We start from the raw sequence: 10408 nt of genomic DNA, 5'->3' as shown, positions 1-10408 counted from the left end.
GACCTGTTTCAGACAATTTATGGTGTGTTTTTCCTTCATTCCCTACATTTTTCCTTGTTTGAACCTTGCTTCCAGGCAAGCGCTGAGCGAAGTGACAGCTGCGCTGCGGGAGCGCCTGCATCGCTGGCAGCAGATAGAGCTGCTCTGCGGCTTCCAGATCGTCAACAACCCGGGCATCCACACTCTGGCATCAGCCCTTAACATTGACCCTAGCTGGATGGGCACCCCGCGGCCTAACCCCTCGCACTTCATCATGACAGATGACGTGGACGATTTGGACGAAGAGATCGTGTCTCCCATGTCCATACAATGTACGTAGTCCGTGTTAGCTGGGCATGGTGAGTCTGCGTCTGCCGGGTGCTGGGTACTGCGACATGGGGCAGACCTCGAACAGTAGTTCAAATGTGTTAGATATCTATGTTAGTTTTTTAATGACCAAAGACAAATTGTTAGTCGTTAAGGGTCAGGAATGTCCGTAAGTGCCAGACCACCACTGCTGGGGTTGCCTGGAGCCTGTTCATTCCAGCAGAACTAGTCATTTGTAGATGTTATTAGTCATCTTTTAGTCATATGTGTGCTATTCTGTCCAACTCCCTGAATTTAAGCATTTACAAAAAAAAATGCAACAAAGGCATGGGCCAGACTCACAAAAGGGAGAAAGGAAAATAAAGTGCATTATCCCGAACTCCGCCTGGCCAGAGCCCGTGTTTGGGATATAAAGGGACTCCTCATGCATGGCTTTGGACTTGCACCTCTTGCCATTCTGTATGGGGAGGAGCAGTCTGCTGTGGTGATGCTGCCTACCTGTAACAACCCATTAAACATTTCCTGGAGCAAAGACTGAAACCCCAGAGCCTCATCTCCTGGGCATGTGTGGTAGTCACCAAGGTGGACATTCTTCCCCTCTTTATCGGTGACTGTTCGTATACAAAGTGCACCGACTCCTGTAGGGAGGAATGGGGCTGCTGGAGAGGGAGGGTGGATGATCCTGCTCTCATGAGCTCAGATCTCTCGGAGGAAGGGCTTGAACTTGGGTCACCCTGTGCCTGTTGCACTCTCAATTGCTGGCCTCTTGGATTAAGTGAAGGCTGTCTCCTTCTCTGCAAAAGGTTTGTGAATCAGGCCCGTGTTCAATTGACCCAGATACAGCCTTGCTTCTCTCACAAATGCGTTTTCCAAGTACGGTTTCCTATCTCTAGCTATTGCACGGGAGAATGGGAGAACTGAAGAGCGATCTGGGTGGCACAGGGTGCAGCACGTGGCTAAAGCACAGCTTTCCAAGCTCCAGCTGGGGGAGAAGAGCCCGTGCTGGCAGCCTTAGCCGCAGCAGTCTTTTTAGTTATGTCTGATTCGGGTCCCTTTTAGGAGGACTTCATCAAAACCAGGTCTGTTTAACTGGGCAGAAGGTGGGGAGAGAAACAGAAGAGTCTTGGGGTTGGCAGTGTGCGCTGCAGGAGATGCCCGTACGTGCCATCGCCATCCCCGCCACACGGTTTTGGGCTCTGGTTAGATGCTGTGAAGGTCTGGAGGCGAGTGCTGAGGTTGGGTTCAGGGCAATGAAGGCAGAGGACTGAGGATTTGGGTAGCCTGCAGGGTGTTAAGGCAGGAGGAATGGCGGTATCGCATGTGTCCAGGGCTCAGCAAACATGGGGTTGGAGCTAGCGGTTTATGGGGTTGGGCGGGTGTAGGGAAAGTTTAAAGCCTCAAACAGATAATGGTGTCCTACTAATCTTTGTGGTTATCAGTTACCATTAGAAACCAAGCTAGGCAGCTCAAATAAAACACTTGCAAAGATGCAAGCTAGGTATTAATGAGAGAGGGATGTCTGAAGAAAACTCCTAAGTAAGACCTGAAGCACGCTCTCCGGAGGACGTGAGCTATACGAGGCGTGAGCCTTCATACGAGATTTTAAGCCTCAGCTTCTTTGTGCCTTGCCTGAGACACCTCGAGTGAGACTTTTGCAGTGAGCACTTACAGTTCCCATCAGTCCGGTGATCGGCAGCGAGCCTGCCTGCCTGCCTCCGTGCCACGGCGCTGATCGGCATCCCTGCGGGTGGTAACTCCGTGTAGCAAGCGCTGGGCACCCAAGTTCCCAAAGCAAGGGAAGGTTTGCTTTTCCCTAGAGGAAAAAAACTGCTTCAGGAGAGAAGTGCAGAGGTTTACCTCCCCAGGCAGGTTGGGGATGTTGCTGACTACCCGTGATGATTCTCCCAGTAAATCGCATTTTTCTCTCTCCTGTTCACACCCGGTTGGCCCATCCCAGACGCAGCCTGGCTTTTCGGGCGCAGGTTCAGTGACCGCTCGTCTCTGTCCTCGGAGGATCAGTCCCTCTGGAAATACCCTGGTTTGGTTCTCTTCAATTATACTTTAATTTTTTGTTCTACCCTCTGCCCTTTTTCTGGACTAAAATACATACACAAATTTTCCAACTTTCTGGCACGGAAAACTAATGAATGTACCTCTCTTCACTCAGTCATCAGCATCTTTACTAACCCCCGGGAAGAGTCTGGTGGGATGAAGAAGAATCACAGTTCGTTGTAGTTCTGATGTGCTCTTGGGTTTCACTTTTTTAAAAAATCCAGTTATGAAATCTGGAGGGTTGTTTTTACTTGTGGAGGTTAAGGATTCAGGCTAGGCCAGGAGGAGGTGATAACGTTCCCTTTCCCATCCCACCTCCTTCTCCGCGCAGGCTTTGCTTGCAGCCCCTCTGCTGCCAGCCAAGGCTGACCTCGATCCCTCCCCGTGGGGGCTGCTGCTGATTGCCGTGCCTTTCTTCCCTCGCTATGCTTAAATAAATGGAGCAATGCCACCTATTATGCTAGTCTGTCCCCCGGACCCCTGACGCTGGGGCCGTGGGGATGGCACGCTCAGCCCCAGAGATGCCGAGCCTTCTGTTTTCGGCTGGAAGCCTTCCCTTTGTGGAGCACTGCCGAGCGCTGGCCGTCGTGGGCTGGAGGAGGACGGGCATCTGCCGCAGCAGGCCATGCGCTGGCGTTCGTTAGGGCTCGCGTGGTGGTGGTGGTCCTCCTCAAGGTGATGGGCAGGTTATTTGGCTAAGGTTGATAAAACATGTGCAGTGTCTGGAGTGAAACGGTGTTTGTGGGAAGCGAGGGTCCGCTGTGGCTGTGTGAGGCGAGGTCTCAGGCTTTGGTCCTGTGCTTCCGGCAGGGTAAATCATGCAAAAGGAGAGCGCAAAGGTGTAAGGTGTCAGGTTGGTAAATGAGGAGTGGAAAACCAGGAAGAAAACCCCACAAAACCAAACCCCTTAGGGGAAAAAAGCATGGCCCAAGAGAAAAAGCAACCTGTAGCAGAAACCCATAATTCCCCCCGTTAATTATTCTGCAGAGCCTGGCTCCCCGTCAGCCCTCCAAAGTGAGACTCCTAACCTGTATCCCCGCCAGCAGCAGGCAGGCAGGGATCGGCTCCTGTCCCTGCTGCCTTGGCAGTGTTGCTGCTGCAGGGGCACCGCGGGGAGCTGGGACAGCCGCCGGTTCTGCCCGCTAACACTCCCCCTCACCTCCTCTCGTCAGGTTTTTGCAGTCCCCACCAGAGCAAGGGGGGTTTTTTTCCACCCTGACTCTGTATAACTTGATTTTACTTAATTTCAGCTCTGGAGCTCTTAAGAGGAAAAAAAAAACTTGAAATGGAAAGTGGATGGTATAAAGAGCTCCAGCGAAAAGTTTGTAGATGGGCACTGTAGTAAAGCAAGAAGTAGCAAACCTGAGCGGTGGGACCCTGCGGGAGAAACTGTGATTAACCTTGGGGATGTGGAAACAGCAAAATTGCCTGAAATATTCTTGCTTGTTCCTTCTTCCACTTGAAATATATCCCAGCAGCGATCCTTCAGTGCCTGAGTTGTTGCTGTCAGATGAGCTGCAGGAGACTCGTGTTTCCTAGCTGTATGTTTTTATAGCAGTGATTTGCTGGTTCTTCGATTCCCGAAGGAGCTCTCCTTCTACTCCATTTCTTAGCTTTCCTGTCTGTTCACCTTTTTTAACCCATTTTTACATTTATTTCTTGTGCATATAAGAAATCCTGAACAGTCCTGAACACCTTATCTCCTGCAAAAGAAGGAACATCTTGTATGGAAATTACAGCTAGTGGATTAAACACAACCAGCCCGGTTGTCTGCAGGATGGCGATGCAGCCCAGTGGATCCGTAGTTTTCCATGTGTAATGCTCTGCCTGATCGAAATGAGTGTGCCGAAACCTCGGTGTGGGTGAAGGTGCCTCCCCCTGCCTCTTTGAAGGCGACCCCCGGCTCCGGTGCGGTCTGTAGGTGTGGTGCAGAGGGAGGGTAGGCTGGGTGCAGAGGGAACTGGCTGAGCTCTCTGGCCTCTGTTACCCGACGGGTGAGACTATGTGGCTGGAAAGATCGTTATGATCTTTAAAAGCAATTAATTAGCTGGTGACGGGGCACTGAAGGAGACAGTCCGATTTGTTTCTCCGAACCAAGATGAATTTACACTTAGAGAAAAATATTTTTCAAATTGAGCATCTCTTTGATCAGTAAGCTAGTCATGAAACAAACGGGGGAACAGATGATCCCACTTTTGGACCAGAGCTATCATTTCAGGTGTGGACTGTGACGAAAGCCTGTGCCTACCCAACTAGTATGATAGCTACGATACATCTGCCACGTGTCCCAGCCGTTCTGCCCTGCAGAAGGGTACCAGGCTGGGAGGTTTCTGAATTTTCATAGGAGCTTTCCTGCTCCTGAACACAAAGCGCAGCTGTACTTGGCAACCCTGCTTTCAGTTTTTTCGCCTTGCTCCAGGAGTTGCGCCGGCACAACGATGCTGGAAGCGGGAGCAGAGCTGAGCTCCGGGAGCAGAGCTCACCTCGCCGGCCTTAGGTGCCTACATCTGAACTGATCACCAGAGGCTCCTTTTTTTTTTTTTTAAATAGTACTACCAAGGCATGAAGCATCCAAACGATTGGGATGTCTGCGTCAGGATGAAATGAATCATGCTCTGAAAGTACCGACTTCTTCACATTTACTATAAAGGGAGCCTGGGTGGTAGCTCTGATGTGAAGTTGGGTAGGATGAATCATGCAGCCAGTTTTTGCTTCAAGCAAGATGATCAGATAAAGTGTTCAGAAAGCACCTATATCAGGAATGTCAAACAGTTTTTCATGGGCTGGGCATTAATCTAGCATGTTAAGCAGTAGCACCAGCTTAACGCTTCTTCTGCATTAAACCAGTGTAACTTATAGCACAAGGTGGGATGGCTGCAGTGGCCCGAGCCAGTGGCCCGGTGACAGAAGGCATGGTGCTGCGGTGCGTAGCCCTGGCCATGGGTGGCAGCTCTATCGCGGTGCCTCCTCACCGATTTGATGTGCAGTCTCTTTCCAACTGCCTTCAGCGTTCTCCCCTTTCTCTCATTACAGCTCCTGCCTTGCCCAGCACAGTTCGCCAGCGCCTGGTGGACCCACAGCACGCCCACGGATCTCAGAGGTTGGTAGAGAGTTACGTGCAAGGCCAGAATGAGTCGGGCCAACCTGCCCATTACCGGGCAGGCAGAGTCTCTCTCCGTCGAATGCACAGCCTCTCCTCTGGACAGTCTTTCAGTTCCGACCTTCCCGGCACCAGCCCATCATCTGCTGCCACCACCTCCTCTTCCACCTCTTGCTCCTCATCCACCACCACTGCATCTGCTCCTGCTTGCCATGTCCACCCTCTCTATTACCATCACACCACCTCCTCTTATTTCCTTCAGATGGACTCCATCCCCGATCTACCCCCTCCTGATGTCACCTCTGGAGTTCGCTGTCGCACTGAGAGCTTTGGGTATATCGCTGTTTCTTTTCTAGCTCCCTCTTGCCTGCTGTGTCTCAGAGCTGATGCTTGCTCGGGTGCTCTTTCTCCTAGATTCCTTTTGCCCTTTCCTTTTGGGCCTTTATTTCATGATTTATCCACATGTTTGTTTCTTCAACCACCCTCCTGTGCCAGTGGACCCTCCCAGGAGTGCTCCATGGTCCATTCCCATATCTGCGAACTCAGTGGGTGCATAAACCAAGGAGATGCTGTTGTTTAACTGTAGCTAAGCAAATGAGAATTCCTGGGCACTCGGTTATTGCTAAGTAAGTCAGACTTTCACTTGGGTGATGCACCTGTGAGAACAAAGGTAACACAACTAATCAAACAAACACTGACCTTATTTGAAGCCTTGACTTATTTGGGGTCTTCACAAGCGAATTGCAAAGGAAACATGACGGGCAGATGCTGTGAGATAGATAGTAGTTGGTGCTGCTGGAGGGTTTGAAATTTGTGCTGTTTTTAAGATGCGGCAAAAAGCAGCATTCAGGAATTTTGTGTTTCAGAGTGATTCTCTGCCTCAGTTTTGGTAGAGGATGAGGCATGGTTGTGTTTTGGCTGAGGAACGTCTGAATAATGAGGAGGGAGCTGGAGCTTCTTATTGCTGGATTGCTGGCTTTAACTTGGTCCCCTTCAGTAGTAACAGCCAGCAAGCGATAGCTCTTTGCAGACCTGCTATGATAGGATCCAAGGGACTGGTTATCATCCACATCCCTAAATCCCTGACCTCTCCTGATTCACCACACTGGCGTTAGAGAGGCAAGCGACTGGGTGGACCATAGATGCGGGAATCCTGTCTGGTCTAACTGGGGTGCTGCGAGGGGGCCGCTGGCAGCCATCCCAAGTTCAGAAATGTTCTGTACCCCAAGCAGAGGATTGCGTTCCTTGGGCAGCCTTGGTTGGCTTTCTTCTGAACGAGGTCCACGGGCAGCGGTCGCTGGAGGTTCTCAACCCACGTGGGTCATGGATGCACCCAGCTCCAGATTGATGGTTGAGCCTGCGTCTGTTCAGATGCTTGATTTAAACCCTTGGCTAAGGGGTGAGGGGGTGTGTGGTTTGCGTGGTCTCTCATTCAGGGGTGTTGCAGGCACTCGGTGCGGAGGTGTCGGCGCTGAGGCAGAGGGTGGAAGGGCTGCGATGGGCCCTCGGGAGTCCCGTCCTCCTGCCCTGCCGGGGAGCTGCCTGTGACCCTGGCCAAGTCATTTCATCTCTCTGTTCTGCGCTTTCTCCTTGGTAGAATTAAAAATAGTCTCCTTATCCTCAGTGTTAGGGAACAGACTTCTGGGAAAAGGCTGAAAGTCTCTCAGTGAGCAAGTCGATAGGGGCAATGTCCTTTCACATTTATTTATCCAGGCGGGACAGCATTCCAAGTCACTACATCTTCATTCGTCCCAGCACGTTGTACCATTATTCCTTTATCTGTAGGTACCTCTGCCCTTAGGCGTAGGTTCTCTCCTGACATCATTTACACAGTCTCTGTTTTGGATGTCTCACCCCTTCGCTAACTTGTGTGTCCGAAAGCCAGGCTGGCTGCGAGCTGCCTGCGAGCTGCCTGCTGGACCAGAGCATCCCGCAGCCCGGGCTGCGAGAAGCAGCGCCTGTAAAGCCCTGAGCAGCCTCGGGCAGATTATGGATTCTGGAGTACCGAGGGGGAGATTACCGCACCTGCTTCACAATGGACAATTAAAGAGCAACATCTTGGTTAATTTAGTAATGTTTGTTTTGGGATTACAAGAAGCAGCATAATTAAAGTGTAGATTAATTACCGCCAATTTGAGTTCAGCTGCAGCTGTCCCCATTTGACTCATAAGAGCTGGGAATGCTTCTGGTAACGTCGCACATTCCCTGTTTACCATCGACCTTCCTGTCTCTGTAGAAAGGAGGGCTTGTCCCGGGAGCTCGAAGGCTGATGTACTGTTTCAAAAATAGCCGTATAAACATGATTTTTTTTTTTCAGCTGAGGCCTGTGATACACTTAATTGCTGACCAGGTTAAAGTCTCAATCCTGCAGACTCCCCTGAGAGTGGCAGAGGGAAATGTGGTGTGACTTTGGGATCCCGATTAGAAAAGGCAATGGTGCTGAGAGGTCATTAGGAGAGAATAACTGGGGTCTTCTCCTTATTCCCCACGGGCACTTAGTAGCTCATCAGAACCTAACCGGTCACCCTTCAGTGGAAGGTAGGACTGTTTTCTCCCTGTTCTCATAGCAAAGACCACCTGTTGATGCAGGATAATGAATTTAGCAATGGAGTTTTGCAGAGTAAGAACTTTTCGCTTGAGATTTGCTTCAGCTACACAATAGCAGACAACTCCAAAATCCATGCTCATCCATTCTCTGTTCATTTCAGAAAACAGAAATGAAGAACTGGCTGCCCAAATGTGCTCTTATTTTGTTGCTTTTAATTTTTTGTCAAACTGCATCATTAGCAGATCCTGCTTAGATGCACCTCTAAAAATACTGCCGCAAAGGCATGTCACAGCACAAGCCAATGTATTGCTCTTTCTCTTTTATATAACCAGCCCTGGAGGCCTTTACATACATCCCTCGAGCTCCACAGCCTCCCAAAGAGGCAACCAGAACAGATGGGGAAGCTGAGGCTGAGAAAGGCCTTCCAGGGAGTCATTGCCAAGGACGAAAATGGAACCCCCAAAATTCCTGGCTCCCTTGGTAGGAGGAGAGTGCTACCTTGAGTGCCTTGGGCTGCTGGATCGCTGTAGCCTCTCTCGTATCCAGCAGATGCCAATGTTGGCGAGACCTCACAGGAGAAATCATCTCAAACAAGCCGTTCCCCCAGAGAAAGGCTCGGGGATCACTTCTCTCCGGGCAAGCTGTATACGGTGCTAAAGTCTGCTGGGGGTTAACCTGGTAGGGACCTTCTCTCCAGGCAAGGCCAGCGCGTGGCCGGTGAATTGCTTTCATGAACTCCTCACTGTTTGCTTCTCTTTTGCAATTGGCTTCAGAGGATCCGGTGCAAATAAGGTCAGAGCTGTTCTGATTTTGAAGGCTGATGTGTGTTTTTTAATGTTAATGAAGGGGACTGGGTGTTCTGGGGCGGGAGAGGGGCTGGAGGGTGCTGTGTGCACAGAGGTTTCTGCTGCCAGTGCCTGCTTCAAGTGGTACCCGTGGATAAAGCTGATGGAGATGGGAGCGTAGGACCAAGTCCCCACGCTGGTGCCCTTTTTCCAGTGGGGAAGGGAGGTGGCAGCCAAAGCTAAAAGAGAGCATGGGTAATTCACAGCTCTTAGAGAATGGAAGGGAGGAAATTACGGTTGGATTTGCCTTGTAGAGGCTCTTTTTAAGCCTCTGACTGTGCCGCGCTGAGCACAGCAGAATAACGGAGCCGTACAGCAAATTTACTTCGGTCCCCGAGGAAGCCTTTGCTGCCTTGGTGCCACGTGCTAGCTGGGTATAGAATGTATGGCCTTGCAGCTGAGGGTGCTCCTGGTAAAAGGCACGGAGGGGCAGAGGCAGCAAGGTCCGTATGAGGCTGGTAGGTCAAGCCCTGCTCTGTCAAGCGCCCTTGAGCCACTCCTAAGCTTTCCTACAGGCTGTGTCCTGGGTGGTACGGGCAGCAGGAGCCCACCAGGAGAAAGCATTCAATGGGCTGCAGAGTTGAGGAAAAATAAATATTTATTCTATATTATCCTCCTGCCCTCTCCCCTCTTTCTCCACCACTACCAGTCTTTCTTTACTCCATGCTTTGCTCTCTGCTTCTTTTGTTTGCAAAGTCAGTCCATTCCCATTTTCTCGCCCTCTCTCATTCACCACGGTCAGTTCGGATTCTTGAAGCGGCACGGTTGGAAGCGCAGGTGAAAGCAGATAAAACAGCAGCAACGCATGTGTCCTGCCTTCACATAGGCGAATGCCGTCGGCTTCGGTCTTCCTAGATTGTAAGTGCGCCCAACTACATCGAAAAGAAAGCAGTGAACACTGCGGCAGTGCGGCTGGGGTTTTTTTCTTAAATGAGGCGCCCGGGTATTTTCATGTTCAGTTGGTGGTCTGAGGTTTTCAGGAGGGATGAGCATTCGGTAGTTCCTGCTGCACCACAGAAGCGCTGTCTCTGAAGGCAGCTTCCCGTGATGCCATCGAGGCCGGCTGTGTCCTGGGCCAGCATTTCCTCTTGAAAATGTGCCATACTGATTGAGGAGCATAAGCCTCAGGAAAATTAGCAGCATATAGGCCAGCCTTTTTTGACTGAGCCTCGCCCAAGATAACCAGCAATATCCTGGCAAAATTCTTTCCTCCTGTATTGTCCCAGCACTGAGCTCAGCAGCGTCCCCTCCTCCTTGCCCTCTCCGACAAAGCCAGCGTGCATCCCCATGGATGCACACCTCCCCTGTCATGTGCTTACTTGTGGGAACCGCCGGAAAGGATCATTTTGAGCTGTGGAAAGCCCCAGCAGAAGTTTCCAGCTGCTGGTGTTCAGTTCTGAAAATCAGTCCATGCCCATGGGTGCCCAGCGGGGATGCAGGAGGTCCCTCTCTGCGTGTGCCTGAATGTCCTGGTCCGTCGGCTGTCGGGGTGGGTTAACGGCCCAGCCGGCCCCTTGGGTCGTCCCCGGCGTGGTGAGGGTGAGTGCTCTGCCGTGG

General features: G+C 51.2%; 1 protein-coding gene across 1 annotated transcript in view; it reads left to right on the top strand.

Annotated features, from left to right (window-relative positions):
• STIM1 (stromal interaction molecule 1) overlaps window positions 1-5791 on the top strand; it is a gene marked incomplete at both ends in the record, with an annotated part of 33891 nt that extends 28100 nt beyond the window's left edge. Inside the window, 2 exon segments of the mRNA XM_009704798.1 lie at window positions 76-311; window positions 5392-5791. Coding sequence (XP_009703100.1) covers window positions 76-311; window positions 5392-5791 — 636 coding nt within the window.
• Window positions 5792-10408: the final 4617 nt, after the last annotated feature.

This window comes from Cariama cristata, unplaced genomic scaffold (genome assembly GCF_000690535.1).
Source record: "Cariama cristata isolate BGI_N322 unplaced genomic scaffold, ASM69053v1 scaffold11647, whole genome shotgun sequence".
Taxonomy (NCBI): domain Eukaryota; kingdom Metazoa; phylum Chordata; class Aves; order Cariamiformes; family Cariamidae; genus Cariama; species Cariama cristata.
Note: the sequence above shows the minus strand (reverse complement) of the source record. Positions and strands in the feature narration are given on the sequence as shown.